This window comes from Alligator sinensis, unplaced genomic scaffold, assembly GCF_000455745.1.
Source record: "Alligator sinensis unplaced genomic scaffold, ASM45574v1 scaffold1131_1, whole genome shotgun sequence".
Classification (NCBI taxonomy): domain Eukaryota; kingdom Metazoa; phylum Chordata; order Crocodylia; family Alligatoridae; genus Alligator; species Alligator sinensis.
The window spans coordinates 847,344-864,212 of NW_005842218.1; the positions used below are offsets into that span (position 1 = coordinate 847,344).

The following is a 16,869-nucleotide window of genomic DNA, read 5'->3' on the forward strand; positions in this document are numbered from 1 at the left end:
GGGACCTCTGTCCCTGTGTGTTCCCGGACCCCCTGGGGGTCTCCCGGTATGATGGGTGCTCCCCAGGCAGCCTAGCCTTATGGGCTACGCGTGGCTCCTACCAACCTCTAATACCACGCCCCAAGCCTCACTGATGGGATAGACATTGGTGTGTCTCTCTATACGTACACGGCCACCTTCCCTGGGGCCTTCTCTCATAAGGCGCTCCCCTCTTCGGGGGTTCGCCGTGCCCACCTTGGGCTTCCTAAAATGCTGCCCCCTTCTCTGGGGCCTTTTCTAGCGCTGCCCCTCTTCTCTGGGGCCTCCTCTAAAAGTGTTGTCCCACTCAGGGACCCTTGCCCGCTTTGGGACTCTATATCGAGCCTCCGGTCTTTCAGGCCCACCGCGCTGCTTCCCCTTTTCCGGGACGCTGTGCTGCTATCCCCTTTTCCTGGGGTCCACCACAGCACCCTGCCCTTCTCTTGGGTTTTCTGCAGCGCTAGCCGGTTACCGGGCTCGTCATGCCCCTCCTGGGCTCCTCACATATTGCCCCTCTCGGGCTCGTTGTGCCCGCCTTGGGCTTCTTAATAGTGCCGCCCCCTCTTTGGGGCTCACTGTGCCCACGCTGGGCTCCCTAATAAAATCGCCCCTCTCTCTGGGACTTGTTGTGCCCACACTGGGCTTCTCTAGAGTGCGCTCCCCCTTCCTGGGGCTCGCCACGCCCACGCTCGGGCTTCCTAGTACTGCCCCCTCCTGGGGCTCGTTGTGCCCACGCTGGGGCTTCTCAAAACGCCCCTCTCCGGGCTGGGGTCTACACACCCCACAAGTTGCGCCCTTACTGGCGCTAGGGCCCCCACCCCTCTGGGGTCCCTATGAGGTTCAGCCGCTCCTCTCTGAGCTTAGCTGACCCCAGGACTCTGCCCTGCAACTCTCAGGGCCTAGTGCGCCCTCACTGGCGCCAGGGCCCCACTTTACTGTGAGCCCCCTATGAGGCCTCCTCCAACCCCTACAGCCTTGCCCAAACCACCGGTGTAATACACAACAACACAAACATAAACTCGAGCCTCCTGGCTATAACTCAACTCAAAGCTGCCTGGCTATAACTTAACACTGTTCAACTCTGATCGAGCGGTACTTGCTATTAGGCTTCTCTCCTCATCCTAACTACAGGAGCTCCTGCCCCTCTGGCCACTGGCAGGGAACTGCCAGCCTGGCCTTGACTCTAGGCTTTATAGGAGCCAGGCCCTGCCCCCTCAGGATCAGCTGACTGTGCTCATTATCTCTGCTGAGGCTTTTCCCCAGCAGTTCTCCCCTCTCTAGGAGCGAGGTGCGCCGCGACATCCCCCAAAATATGAATGTTTACATCACCCCCCCAACAATTTAAACAACATGCCTCTCTCCCATATATCACACTATGAACCTAGAACTGTTTGCATCACCTCCGCACTCCAAACAATTTGAAAACAACAATCTTTTTCAAATCCAACTTAAAGCTTTTTCTCCACTCCCTTTTTTCAGATAACATCCACCCTCCCACTTCAAATACACAAGCAACCACATAGATTTATACATCAAACATAAAACATCATTATTTTTATCTTACCGGTACATATCTTTATGGAGCCACTCAAACAATGCTTTGTTCATCATTATAAATATAAGGTCGCTCTCAATTATACTAAACCATAAGATCCAGGATAAACCATAATAACCAGAAATAAAACTAAAACTATACACCTTCCCATCAGTCCTTGTCCCATCTCCCACCACCTGTTGCACCAGGTCTCCCTTACATAAACACTTCCCCTCCCTAAAACCTCTTCCTCTGATCTATAAGATACCTCTAACCCAACACTCCCTCTGTTCCTCACCTACTTTGCTACCCCTTCTCCTCCACTCTAAACATCTAACACCATATCTCACATTTGTCCTTCCCCATTTCATGTTCCTTATGGAAACATAAGCCATCATTCCTCCTTTCTCCACCTCTCTTCAATCCCCACCCACTTCCACTCCTTTTTCCTCATATAGTATCGTAGTTCAAGCAGAGCCAACCGTAGACATGCTCTAACTGTGAATTCCAATCCTTTGAGGATCAACAGATTCTGCACCTTCCGCAACACTACTTTTATACACGTAAGCCAGATCCTCATTCTCCACTCCTCTGAACCCTGCTTCACTATCCCATACTTGATCATCACAAAAGTAACCCTTCTACTCCACTTTATCCTCCTTACAAACCTGCACATCCTTAGCCAAAACTCCCTCACAAAATAACATTCCCAAAAAATGTGCACTACCATTTACTCTGCTGCGCATCTCTCCTCTGGAAAAAACATCAATCTTCTCAACCCTCACCTGTGCCGAATTTCTTTAACTGGTAAAACCCTATCTTCCACATCAGTTCTGCATGCTCCCCATTCAACCCTCTATCTGTGATCCCCCTCTAAACCTCCATTGCCCATCCAACTCCTCCATGTCTGTCACTTTATCTTTCCGTCTAATCTCTTTCAACACCTCCCCTTTTTCCTTCAACCCCTCAAAATCCCAACCCCTCCAGCTTTGACACCTTATAAATCCCCCCAATCTCCCATAATAGCTTGACATTCTCCAGGCCCATGGCCTTTTTCAACTAGTTCCAAATAATCCCAATCTCCTTTTCAAGGCATGGGGTCCCTAGGGATGGTCATGGTGACCCTAGGGCTCAGTGACTATGATTGTGCCTGCACCACCCTGCAGGCACCTTCTAATCTTGCCTGCCACATCTTGTTGGTTGAAATAAATTGGGAGGCTGCCCATGAGTTTGTGTGGTCACAGTCCTGCTGAGCCCCCTAGATCCTGCTGATCTTGGATCCCTTGCTGGGTCTCACTCAAAGTCAGTGCCTCTTGAGACACCCTAAGCCTTATGGGTTAGATGCATGGCTTCAAAACCGCCCCACGCCTCGCAGTTTGCATCTAAATGTTGTCTCTTTTGATGAGGCTGCAGTCTAGCTCAGCCTCTTGTCGTCACTGGGCCCTTGGCCCCAGTAGAGGCGCCCTCTGGTGCTGCGGTCCCCCCACCCCCTGTAGCGGCGCCCTCGCTGGTGCTGGGGTCCCAGCAGCCCTGTCGTCGTGCCCTCACTGGAACTGGGCTCACTTCAGTCCAAATGAGACCTCCTCTTTCCCAAATAGCCTCATCCTGGTCCACCAAATTCAAATAACAATGTAAATACAAACCCTTGGGCTATAACATAACAACAACAACATTGGAGGTCACACTGCCCCTTTATGGAGGCAAGCTTCTCCCTCAACAATGTGTGCCTCCTAGCCCCAGATACTTTAGGAGCTCCTAGAGCCCATTAGTCTTACCAGAAGAATAGACAACCAAGCATCTTTGAGTAGTGTTTCTGCAAGAGCTCCTTCCCCCTGCCTGCTGACAGAGAGCTAACCTCCTGCCAGCCCTAGCCCTGAGGTTTATGTATGCCCAGGGCCCTGTTTCCTTCTGGTCAGCTGACTGGGTGCAGGTGCCAGTTAATACCGATTAGCTTACTGCCAAGGCAACTTGCCTAGCTCTGAGGGTTCCCTAGCTAAGCTGCCTCTGGTCTTGAAGGAGCAGGCACACCTTAGTGTCCTGCAACACTCCTCAACATCCTTCCTGCCTAGAAATGACAGAAATTGGCAGCTTTCCCTGGAGAGATTGCTGGGTTTAGATGACCCCAGCTAGATGCTTATCTAACCTCCTCTTGAAGACCCCCAGGGTAGGGGAGAGCACCACCTCCCTTGGGAGCCCATTCCAGACCTTGGCCACTCGAACTGTGAAGAAGTTCTTCCTAATGTCCAGTCTAAATCTGCTCTCTGCTAGCTTGTGGCCATTATTTCTTGTAACCCCCGGGGGTGCCTTGGTGAATAAAACCTCACCAATTCCCTTCTGTGCCCCCGTGATGAACTTATAGGCAGCCACAAGGTCGCCTCTCAACCTTCTCTTGCGGAGGCTGAAGAGGTCCAGGTGACCTAGTCTTTCCTCATAGGGCTTGGCCTGCAAGCCCTTAACCATACGAGTGGCCCTTCTCTGGACCCTCTCCAGGTTATCCACATCCCTCTTGAAGTGCGGCGCCCAAAACTGCACGCAGTATTCCAACTGCGGTCTGACCAGTGCCCGATAGAGGGGAAGTATCACCTCCTTGGATCTGTTCGTCATGCATCTGTTGATGCACGATAAAGTGCCATTAGCTTTTCTGATGGCTTCGTCACACTGGCGACTCATGTTCATCTTGGAGTCCACTAGGAGTACATGAAGGTTTCCATGTCTAGAAGGTTTCCATTTGTCTTCACCTCCCAACACCTTCGTCTCTTCCCTTACCTCCCACAACCCATACCTCCCCAAATCCCCACAATTTCCCACATCCAACACTGTACTCTTTGCCTTATTCAACTTTGCACCTGAATCCTCCCCATACTCCTGTGTGCCTCAACACATGCCCTACTGATACTGTATGTCTCAACAGCACTGTCAGGTCATGCATATATGCAGTGCATCTTACCTCCTCCACACCCCAACCCGGAAAGGAAATCCCGCTTGTTACCCTATCTCCCCAAATCGTATGCACCAGGGGTTCCATTGCACAAATGAAAATCCCCACCGACAAAGGACGCCCTTGCCTTACCCCTGTGTGAATTTCAAAAGCTCGCCCCAAGTGCTCCTCCACCAACAACTGACTCTTTGCTCTCCCATACAGCAACTTCACCCACCCCACCAACTTCTCTGGAAAACCCATATTCCCCGGTACCCCAAACAAAAACTTATGTGCCACCCTGTCATATGCTTTTTTCAAATCTAAATTTACCAGCAATGTATTTATCTTCCTGGATATATGACATTTTATCTCTCAGTATCCATAAAGTCTGTGAAATTCTCCTACCCCTCTAATGAACAAGTCTGGTCCTCATGGATCACCTGTGTCAAACTGTCTTTCATTTGTGCCGCCACCACCTTTGCCACCAACTTATAATCAACGTTCAATAGTGTAATGGGCCTCCAATTACTTAACAGATCCTTTTCCCCCCTTACGAATCAAAACCACCACCTCACCCACAAAATCCTTTCCTACTACCCTGTGCTTTGTGATCTCCTCAAACACTTCCACCAAATCCAACCCCACCCATGATCAAAACTTAACAAAGAACTCAGCTGGTAAGCCATCCTTCCCGAATGATTTACCCCTCCTTGATTGTTTTCAACACCCTCTCGACCTCTTCTACTGATATCCCTTCTCAAGCAAATCCCAGGATGTCATCCTCCCGCTGTACTCAGCCTTGGTGAGGCCACAGTTGGAGTACTGCATCCAAATCTGAGCACCACAGTTTAAAAAGGATGTGGAAAAGCTTGAGAGTCCAGAGAAGAGCCACACGTATGATCATAGGGCAAGAGAACAGGCCCTGTGATGAGGGTGAGAGCCACGAGACTCTTCAACCTGGAAAAGCGCAGGCTCAAGGGGGACCTGGTGGCTACCTACAAGTATATAAGAGGTGTTCATCAGGATCTGAGGGAATGCCTGCTTACCAGAGCACCCCAAGGGATGACAAGGTAAAATGGTCACAAACTCCTCCAAGACCATTTTAGGCTGGACATAAGGAAAAACTTCTTTACTGTCTGAGCCCTCAAAGCCTGGAATAGACTGCCTCCAGAGGTGGTGCAAGCACCTACTCTGGACTCCTTTAAGAAGCATTTGGACATCTATCTTGCTGGGATCCTTTGACCCTAGCTGACTTCCTGCCCTTGGGCAGGGGGCTGAACAAAATGATCTTCCTAGGTCCTTTCTAGCCCTGATGTCTATGAAATCTATATACTATAAAAGCAAACTACAGATGTGGCAGGTGAGACTGAACAGGTACCTCACAGAGCCAGGAAATAATCATATCATTATGACATCAATCTATTTTATGCCAGTGCAAATAAGCAAATGACAAGCAATAATAGGCAACTGCCTACATACAAAGTTGTGGGTTGAACAGAACACTAGTTTTTTCTTCCTAAAGAATACAAACAACCACTTGTGAGCACACTGGTAAAGTGCATTTGACCTTAAGTGTTATAAAAAGATTCCTACTGAAACTTTCAGAATGCAGTACCAAATCTTCCTGAATCTGTGAAAAGGCAAATGTGATTCTGTGGGCTGAAATATAGCCCATGTTGATGGGATCTATAGGACAATTTGGTTAAAATAATCCTCTCTTCCAAGAAACAAGAGAACAGTGATGCACTGGGAAAATATAACCAGGCAACAAATTAAAAAACCCAATAGCTACCTGATGCTTTTCAGCAGACAGATTTCTTCTGAGAACTTGAGGAACTGAACAAACTGCCCAGGAACAGTAGCTAGGTCAGAACATTCACTAGCTGAGGAACAGTCACCCTTCAAGTGCCAGACATAGGAGAGAGAAACCATATTTTCAAGCAGATTTCAGTAAACAAAGGTGAAAAAGGTATTCCTTCTTAACTTAGGTACTGAATACATTCTGATGGCTTGTGGTGCACGATAACCAGGGATCCTAGTTTTCGCTGATAAAAAAATAAATCGCAAATTCTCTGATAAAACCCCCCAAATCCATTATTAAAATTAAAAGCTCCCTGTATTCCCCCCAGCCCCGCTGGTGCCCCTCATCCCCCCTAATGCCTCCCTCAGTCCTGCTAGTGCCCCTCACTGCTCCCAAAGCCCCTCCCCAACCCTGCTGGTGCCCCTCACTTGCCCCCAACCCCCCCCCCATTCTGCTGGTGCCCCTCACTGCCCCCACAACCAGCTCCCCTGCCCTACTTGTGCTTCTTGCCCCACACCCACATCCCCTGCCCCCCAGCCCTGCTGGAAGGGGCCCCCATCTGCCAGGGCTATATGGCCAGGGACCCAGGTCTGCAGCTCCCTGTCCCCAACACCAGTCAGCTGCAGCAGAAGCAGCTTGGAGCCAGGCTCACTGCCAGCCCTGCTGGTGTCCCCCAGCCATGACCTGCAACCCTCCAGCCCTGCCAGAAGAGCCCCCAGCCCTCTGCAAGCCCCACTTACTGCACAGGCTCCAGGAGCAAAGAGTGAGGCTGAGCTGAGCAGAGCTGTGGCTGACTGAGTCTCAGCCCCCATCCTTCTGCCTCCCCCTCCCAGCAGTGCTGGGGGTTTCCCAACCTGTTTGCAAACAGCACTTGCAGGCTGGAGCTCAACCAGCCTGCAGAGCTCTTTGCAAAAGTGGAGAATCCGCAGGTTTTTCCGCTAAAAGGAGAAATCCGTGTTTTCTCTGATAAAAAGGAGAAATCTATGGTTTTCCTGGTTTTCTGTGGGAATTGGAAAACCTGGATCCCTGATGATAGCCCAACTATCATGTTCACTCTTCTGTCCTACAGAGTAAGCAAGCAAAGATTAACCATATCACATCATCATATAATAGGTGTTCATAAAACTGGGAAAGATTAGATTTCCACACCCAATCTATATTGAATGAACCTAAAATATGATCTATTACTGTGGCAGGGCTGAGGGGAGAGAGGGTTCTTCTGTCCATCACAGTCCATCCTACCACCCACCTGCCCAGAATCCTCCCAGTGACACTTGCTTGTCATGCCTTTTTGGGTAGAGAGGACTCCTAAGGCTAGGCCTCACAGCTCGGTGTGTTCTTGGTGTTGGGTGGTACTCTTGGTTTCCTGGTCAGGCTGTCACCTCACCAGCTTCCCCTTCTCTGTCTCAGTCTCGTTGCCTCTGACTCTGGGTTACTCCTAGGTTACCACCTCTTCAGGTCTAGGGCCCAAGACTCGGGGCTTCACAGCCACTCAACGCTTTGCACCACCACAGTAGACTCTTGGGCTATCATGCCTGTGGCAATAATCTTTCTTGTGGGAAGTAGGTTGGGCAGGGTGGTAGGACACCCTGTCCTTTGGCCTCCACATCTCCCATTAGTCACTCCTGGTCCACCAGCTGTCCATTAGGAAAAAAAGAAAAAAAAAAAAGGAAAAAAAAAATCAACTTAAAGTTCTTTCTCTACTTCAGGGTAATGGACACAGTCTCCACAGGGCTTTGCCCCACAGGCCTACTTTCCAAACAAAATAGAAACAAAAGGAGAAACTAGAATTTCTTCTGTTCAAGCTCACTCCCTTGCCAGGGCTACTTACAGGGTCCATCTGTGCCTTCTCTCCCTCTGGTGGGGACTATCCTGTTATCTTGGTGGTCAGGGCTCCACTGCCCCCCACACATCCCTTCTGGGTGAACTTTTATCTGTCCAGGCCACTCCCCAACTTCTGGTCATGTGGCTTATTCGGCTGCACGTGGCTCATACTGTCCCAAAAGGTCTTGGTTTTTAAGTGGTCAGGACCTCTTTCTAGCTTTCTTTCTCCATTTTTCATAACAGGGACTCTGCTCCCTCTTACAGTTACCAAACTTTAGAAAAAAAGAAAACAACTACTAAATCCAATAACACATAAAATTTTATTAGACAGACAAGATTAGTAATTAGATAAATGGAAAATTAAACATTAAAACATGGGACCTAATAGAATGGCCCCATTACAGGTTCATAATATTATACTGTATTTAGATCTTTCTAGCTAATGTTGTCAGGAGCCTAATGACATGCACATATAAAGCCACTATTCACAGTAGAGGGTAGGAATTCTGGCAAGTACAGAGCTTGTTAACACATTATTATTAGCATGATGATACCTGTGTTAATCAGCAGACAAAAGAACTATGTGTAGCCCAAACATGTAGCATTATGAATACTCCTAATATATGAGTTACAAATATATGGTGAGCTATAAGAAAGAGCCCTGATTATCAGCAGCAAGCAGACACCTCAAAAGTCACATAAACAACAATTCAGTAAGTAGAACTGCCCTGCAATCCTTCTGGGTACTCTTCTGGATAAGAGGGAATGTACAAATTAGGATAAACTGTATAATACAGAGCAATGTTCTTCAGCTCCCTCCTTAGCAGGAATTGCAAATTTCAGCCTGCAGTAGTTAAAAATTGTCTCTGATATCTTTAACAATTCATAAAATAATTTCTTTATGGCTGTCCACAGATGATCTGGGCTGGGTGGTAGCCATGAAGTTGTCAAAATGATGCGAGGAGTCGTCTTTCACTCGTCATTGTAGCTGAGTTTTCTGAATATCCTGGAAAAGAATATTGTTGAATTATAGTTACTAGTAACTGAACCTCTGAAGAACAGAATGTCAAAGCAAAGGATCTAGTCACCTAACTGCATTTATTGTTAACTGCAGTGGGCCTACCACACACCTTCTCGCACCCACCTGAACATAGGGATTCTCTTCTTCTTTCCATTTTTTAATGTCCCAATAATTTCAGCAAATAGAGGAAATCTCTATTAATTCAAATTAGGTTAATAACTCTCAAATCTAATCTAGCAGTCATATCTGAACATAAATAAAAGTGAAAGTTCCAGAAGAGGGAGAATACCTCCTTTACTCTCCCTTTCATTTCTCCCCTTAGGAACTGAAGGATACCTTATCTTATTCCTTACCTTATCTTATTCTTCAGATTTACTATGAATTCATCCAGGTTGAGATCACAGTGTCAGGTGATCTGTGTCACCACAGTCCAAGCCAGCATTCAAATAGATCCACAGTAAACCTGTTACTTTCTGTCCTTTTTCTTTCCTGATATTTATCTTTTGTAAACACCTTTTTGCCAAGGATTGTCAAATCTTTCCAGACACAATGAAGATCTATCTGTTTCTTTCCAAACTGTTAATTGGAACACTTGGCTGCTTTGCCATCTGCTTGGCTGTAAGATTTCGGAATGCTTCAAGAACATTAAGGAAAAGCCTCATTCTCAGGGTGTTTATTAGAGGCATCTCAGCTGTCTAAAAAATATCAAGTCTTTGGGTGGAGAAAATTGCCAGCTGAGAGCCCATTCAGGTTACACACATGCATGTTCACTGACTTGCAATTAAGGAACAAAGATCGATGTTTATTCCACATAGCTTGACAAGAAAACATTCATTATGGCTTCTCATACAGCCTGTTACTTGCACACATGCAGAAATAAATTTTTAGCTTTGCCAATCTTATAAAAAGTTTCTGTCCAGAGGGACAGAAAGGAAAGAAACAGAGGGAAAGAAAACAAGTATGAATTAAGAAGCTGAGTAACGATTTACCAAAAGGAGATTTAAGTGGGAAGAGACAAGTAAACTCACAAAAAAATCATCCCATTTGTTAAGCTTACTCAAGATCATACACTGCATTGACTTTTCCATATTTGTAGAGTATTTCACATTCATCTCTGTCTAAACTCATTTAGGAACAGTTTACTGTTCTCTCCTTTTTATTCAAAGCATGGGATCTTTTTTCCTTAAGATTGGTGCTGAAATACTTCCACAATCTGTGTAGCACTCTTTGAAGAACTCATCTACTTATCATCCAAATTACATTATTTATTCTAAATTTCTAAATGTTCAACTAATTTTCACCCTCAGAAGCCTCTTTCACATGAGATCAGCTGTACTGAATGCATAATGGCATGACAAAAGTGTTTAATGGCATGAGTCTGGGAAGGGTATACTATTTGAGAGTGTCAAGTAACAGATTTATCCTTCAGATGCTTCTAATAGAATGCCAAATAGGAAGTCATGTTTTAAAGTCTTAAGAGATTTTCTGTGTTACCAACTGTTAAAGAATTTTTTAAATATATATTTTTGGAAATAAAGGACATTTAAAAAATACCTTGTGCATTATATTTTACATTCCAGTGTTTTTAAACCTGATATCCTCTGGTGATGAAATCTAAATGAGCATGACTTCAAGAGTGGAAGCTTCAGAAGCTTCCAGAAGTTATCCTAATATCTCCCCTTAATTCAACTAAACAAATTAAAGATCTTTGCCCACAAGAAAGCCCTAGTAAGCCAGATATTAGAATCTGAACCTGTCACAAGGCTAAAATTACGAACCGTGGAGAAGACTAAATTTGATGGGAAAGGAAACAAATAAATATGTCTAAAGTCCATCCATGCCTTACCTGTCAAGAGGTCTAGTTTATACACAGACTAGTGGGCACAAGAACGACAAGATGGTCAGCCACATACTATGAACACAATTTAACATATGTCCATTAACACAACATATTTAGTATAGGGGGTACCATCAACATCTTGTTTCATTCTCTCCACATATTCATGTATGGAGCACATGTGAAATATGTAACACATGACAGAGGAATGCAAATCAAAGCCTTTAAAACCTCTGCATCAAAACCTATCATGATGCAAGGTATTACAATATGTAAGTCTCAAAATGCACCCTAAAAGTATAGGTTTGATCAAGGACTGATATGACTCTATTAATGGTATAAAAACTGCATCAGTTATTTTTATTGTCATAAGACCAAATATAAATACACACTCTCTCTCTTTCCTCAAACATCACATCTTTAAAAGGAAGGTTATTACACAGTAAATGTGTTCTTTTTTTGAGAGAGAAAAGAAACAAATTAACTTGCAGTTGCAAAGTAACTTACTTTTTAGCTGCTCAAAAAAGTCACTTGCCTTTGTTGACGTTTTTCTGCATTTCTAGTTGATCCATGATTTTGCAGCATCCTAGGAATAGTTGCATAGATATCTGCTATCCTGGATTCTGGTGATATATCGAACAATGTGAAAAACGTTAAGCACCACACCGAGTACACTGTGCATTGCAGAAGATTGTTAAAACACTGGACTGCTATAGGCTTGGATAAGTAGCTCAGACCATCACCACTTTAGTCAGCAAGGTTGCGTCCAAATTCAATTTCAAATACGATTTGCATTTAACATTAAAAACAGTGAACATATTTAAGTGTAAAGCTAATTTTCTTTAAAGTCTTTATAATGTATCATCATTACATAGTTAGGGCAATTAGAGTGCACCGCATACATCAGTAAAGAGAAATACTATAAAGGAACGTTGGAGACTAACAATTTCTGGGACAAACCATTAAATAAAATTTGCTTTGGAAAACAGAAAATTAAGGGACCCTTAAACGTAGCGAAAAGAAAGTCAAGCATCTTTCTGAAGAGTTTGCAGGTAGCGTGCTGACTAGGAACAGATTACTAAAACAAAGCAGTGAACAAATATATTTTTTCTTCTATTTTCCCTTGCAACTGGTTAACTTTGTGCATTTGACAATTTAAGTTGCTTTTATCAGTTCTTCATTTGGAGTTCTTCCTTTGCTGACAAGATGAATAAAAATGAACTGACAAACAGGAAAATACCAGTGGTTTGTTCAAAATATAAATTTTATATTAGGAAATTCTCAAGTCACATTAAACACACTTTAACCAAAATTTGTTTTTGCTTTCTTTTCTTTTTAAAACATAGTTCAATAGTAATGTGTTCTTTCACATAGCTACAAGGGAAGTACTGTATTTACCTGCACCTCTAGTACCTATCTCCCCCTGCCCCCCCCCACACACTGCCCCCAGTGCTTACCCCCTGCTGCCTCTTCCTCCCCATAGGCTACTTCCCCTTCCTGACACCACTTACCCTGTGGCAAGCTGTCTCTACACACACACACACGCACGTGCGCACGCGCCATGTGATCTTCCCCAAATTCACCCTCTCCCCTGCCCCACAAGCCATCCTTGCCAGATAGCAGTGCCAGTAGCTACAGCCCTGGTCCTGGGACTTGAGTCCAAGATGAGAGTTCCCTTCCCCATGTTAAATGAGGGAAAAAGAACACTTAATTCTGGATTTGATTAAATACAGTAATTCAGAACAGAAATATTCTGTAGCAAAAATATTTGAAAACTGGGGCACTGAAACCAAAGGTACTGAATAAATTGGATGCAAACTTGAAATGTCACATGATATTATATTCAGTTAATGGTTACTTTTGACTGAAAGTACAGTATATTTCAGAAGTTAGGCAATACCAACAAAGAAAAGTCAGGGATTGATTTAAGAACAAATTAAATATAGATATTCATAGTTTGGCTGTTACTCAGATATGGGCAGAAACATAAATCTAAAAAAAAAAATCTGAAGAATCTGAAAAAAAATCTGAAAAACCTGAAAAAAATCTCAATCACTAGAAATTGAGGGAATTTGTTTTGGATGGAACAAAAAGATACCTAGCAAATGAAAACCCTGGCTAATTATGAAAGAGGAAAACAGGAGAAAAAAATAAACAATGTTTTTCAGCACAAAATATATTTAGGCGAAAAATCCTAAATAGTCCCCAAAAAGGGTAGAAGTTGCATCTTTTGAAACATAAAAATTTAACTATTCTAAACAAAAGGGATGCACAAGGACAAAAACTTACCTGGCAAGCAGATGGCCTAGCCATTGTAATGCAAGGATTTAAATTTTTACTTGCTAGCACTCTATTTGCTATTACCCAGCACTTACTGCAAGGAGATCAATTAAATGACTTCAAAGTTAAGCAGTCACCTTTTTTGCACCTATTAACCCTTAATTTACGGGAGGTTAATAACTGACCAATTTTTAAAATGGGAGCACTTTTTAAATACAAGATAAATCTCTCTCTTCCAATGATACTGACAAAAATTCATAATAGAAAGAAGATTAAAAGAACAACTGCAAGAAAATAAGATCCCTATTTTGTTAAAGCCAGAGAGTGAACTAGATTCAGGCTACCATTTAACATGCACAATTAACAAGCTAAAGCAGTGAAGCTAGGTCATGATTTTTTTTGATGGAAGGTACTTCTCCCAACAAAGGATTTGCTGAAATGTATACTTTCCAAAAAATTTCAAATTGAAGAAAATTTTACTGGGGAGGTCTCTCAGGTTCACAATAGGATTTCTGGTCAAAATCTGAGAATGAGAAACCAACTTCAGAACAGCCAAGTGTTCTGGGACTCTGCCTAGAACATGGGATAATAAAAATGCAGAGCATGAAGCTGTATCTCCTAAATGCCAGCTGAATGCTGTAACCATGAGGCTGCTGAGGTTTTTCACACCTTTAAAAAAAACAAACAAACCAACCCAACACACAAAGTAGTCATGCTTTGCAGAACACTACTAAATGCTCAGTCCTCAACACTCTTCACAAAACAGAATACTTGTTTTCTGGCCTACACTAGAGGGTGGACCAGGCATGTCAAATATAATAGCTTGCAGGACTACGAGTAGCCCAAGGAATTCAGGAGGGGAGCTGTGGTGGTGAGGCTGGCACGGCTAGCAGGGGGCATGGTCTGCTGTGCAATCTGAGGCTCTGGGGCCCCACTGGGCATGGCCCTTGGCAGGTGGGCTTTGCTGCCACAGCCTTGCTTGCCACACAGCTGCTTGGTACACTGTCACCTCTGCAACTGCTGCTTGCCCTGTAAACTGGCCAGTGAGGAGCCCTAAGGTCTAGATGCACTCCAAGGAACAGGGTAAGTTTGACTGCCCTGGGCTAAACCAAAGAGCTGCTGGCCACAGGGGAAAAGATCACAGCCTTTCACCGCTATGTCAGGCACAGATCCTGCCTCATCACTGCCATACCTGTATGCTAGGTATCACATCTCCAGTGTCAGCTGGGCCACGACCAGTTGAATTACTTTACTGGCTTGTCTTTCTTTAAATAAACCTTGGCTTACTATAGTCTAAGTAGATTTAGAAAGGGTGACATTTCACACCCTCAATTAAGAGGTAGAGTTTAGAATACAACCAACTCTGTGCTTCTAAGCATGCACAAATGATAGTTCCTTTCCAACATAGTATGTTGCTTCCAGAACTGCAGGCCATGTACTGTATGGATATAAAGGACCAAAAGGTGAGAGAAGGGCCCTAAAGAATGACTCTCAGATCTATTTATGTGCCTATTGCCTCTCTCATTTAGGTACATTTGTACAACTGGGTCTCAGACTAGTTTATCCACCTGGTTACATCCTTACTACCAACTGGCTGTCAATGCAATTTTGGAAAGAGCATCATGGTACTGGCTATTGTATCTGAACTCCTTCCTTCAAAACAAAGGCAAGTTTTACTGTACATAACATCTAGGATCAAAAAAATTCTTCATTTAATTCATTAGTTTCAAAAGCAAATAAAGCAAAAGGAGATTTCTACTCTTCCAACTGCAAATTAAAATGGGTGCAGCTTTCACAAACATGAATTTTGTAGTTATAAACCTCAAATTTATTAACCTTTCAGCTGATATACCCGTATATCATTTATGATTATCCACAGAGGAGCACTTTATTGCAATGTACATCTCAAAAAACATTTAATAGTATTTATAGTGAAGGTAAAGGAACATTCATGTATCATAAAAACATGCAAAACAACAGCTTGCTTGTTGTAAACAGTAACCAATTTATATTTTCTTCTGTTTTATAATACCCCAAAAATAACAATCTGCAAAACTCTGCATGATTACATGCTGTTCTAACAATGCAAGGAAGAAAATTCTTTCCCTTGTAAAATAACCGTTTCAGAATTGTGGAGGGTCGGAAGAATGAGAAACATCACTATTTGCATTAATAGGAACACTGTCATGTTTCTGACAAGGCCCCTTATGTAGTATGTCATCAAGCTGAAAAAAAGTTTGGAAAAGTTTAAGGGCTTCCTGGTACCCTACTGAAGTCCATATGGATTTTTTTTCAGGAAGAGAGGGAGCCATGAATGTCTCTAGATGTGCTGGGGCTCCTCCTGCTACCCATTCATCTCCTGCTTGTGCATAACACTGAATCAAGGCCTTTCAATCAGAACAGCAGAAGTGAAAAACTCTACTCCCAGATCCTATCCCCTCCCTCTTGCCTTAGCCACTGGGGATGGAATAAAAACACACGCACACATACTCTCACACCCACTGTGTATATGTACCATATTTACATGAATCTAAGACAACGCTGAATTTAAAGCAACTCTCCCAATAATTAGGTTTCATACATGGAAAATTATAAATTTGTTATAATTTTCCATGTGTGTATATATATATGTACGCCTCACTTAACGCTGCCCTGGTTAACGTTGTTTCATTATTACATCGCTGATCTATTAGAGAACATACTCATTTAAAGTCGCGCAATGTTCGGTTATAACATTTGGCCGCCACCTGCTAGCAGGTAACTACTGATGCTATTGGATTTGCTTAACATCGTTTCACTTAAAGTCGCATTTATCAAGAATGTAACTATGATGTTAAGCAAGGAGTAGCTGTAGTCTAATTATTGGGCATCATAAATTCATCTCCCCACCCATGTGGCATGGGAGCCAGCTATTAGTGCCTCCTGCCATTCCTCCCTCCCTCCCCCCAGTGCCTGCCCCCTTGCCATTTGTCCCACCTGCAGCACTGCACACCTGGTCAAAGCCTGCCTGCCCCTGCTGCCACTGCCACTTGCAGTCACTGGTTACCATATGCAGTAGAAGTAGTAGTGGTGGCAGCAGCAGTTCCAGCTCCTTGCGTGGTCTTCCCTGTAGCAGCTCCCACACCCAGCATGACATGGCCTTTCCTGTCCTGCTCACGCCGACAAAACATAGTCTCTCCATGCTATCCTACTGTACAAGCTATTGCAAGTCACCTTGGCTCTGGCCAACACCAGCAGCAGCAGCTCCTACCCTAGCATTCAAGACAAAGCTCCCTGCATGTTAAAAATGGGGGAAACCCCCCTTGTCTTCAATTTGAGAAAATGTGTGCGTATGTGTACGTGTGTGTGATCTCACTATGCCTTGTCCTCAGATAAGCACAGAATGTTTTAGGGCAGGGGTGGGCAAAATATGGCCCACAGGCTGGATCTGGCCTGCCAACTGACTGGATCCAGCCTGTGGCTGCACATGCAGTGCTCTGTGTGGGGCTGAGCTCCACCTGTTCTCACTGGGGCAGCCTGCTTCATGCTCCTACCCATGCTTGCTGGCCTGGGCCCTGACCAGCATGCACAGCTTCTAGTGGGGCTGTTCCTGGTGCTGCTCTGTTTCCCTCGCCTCCACCGGAAGGTGCCCGCC

The 16,869-nt window shown here is 44.4% G+C and overlaps 1 protein-coding gene across 1 annotated transcript in view; it reads right to left on the reverse strand.

Annotated features, from left to right (window-relative positions):
* Positions 1-8,429: 8,429 nt before the first annotated feature.
* Positions 8,430-16,869, reverse strand: part of LOC102378958 — a 70,314-nt gene continuing 61,874 nt past the window's right edge. The window contains 2 exon segments of the mRNA XM_014521506.2: positions 8,430-9,103; positions 11,491-11,578. Coding sequence (XP_014376992.2) covers positions 9,070-9,103; positions 11,491-11,578 — 122 coding nt within the window. The 3' untranslated portion in view covers positions 8,430-9,069.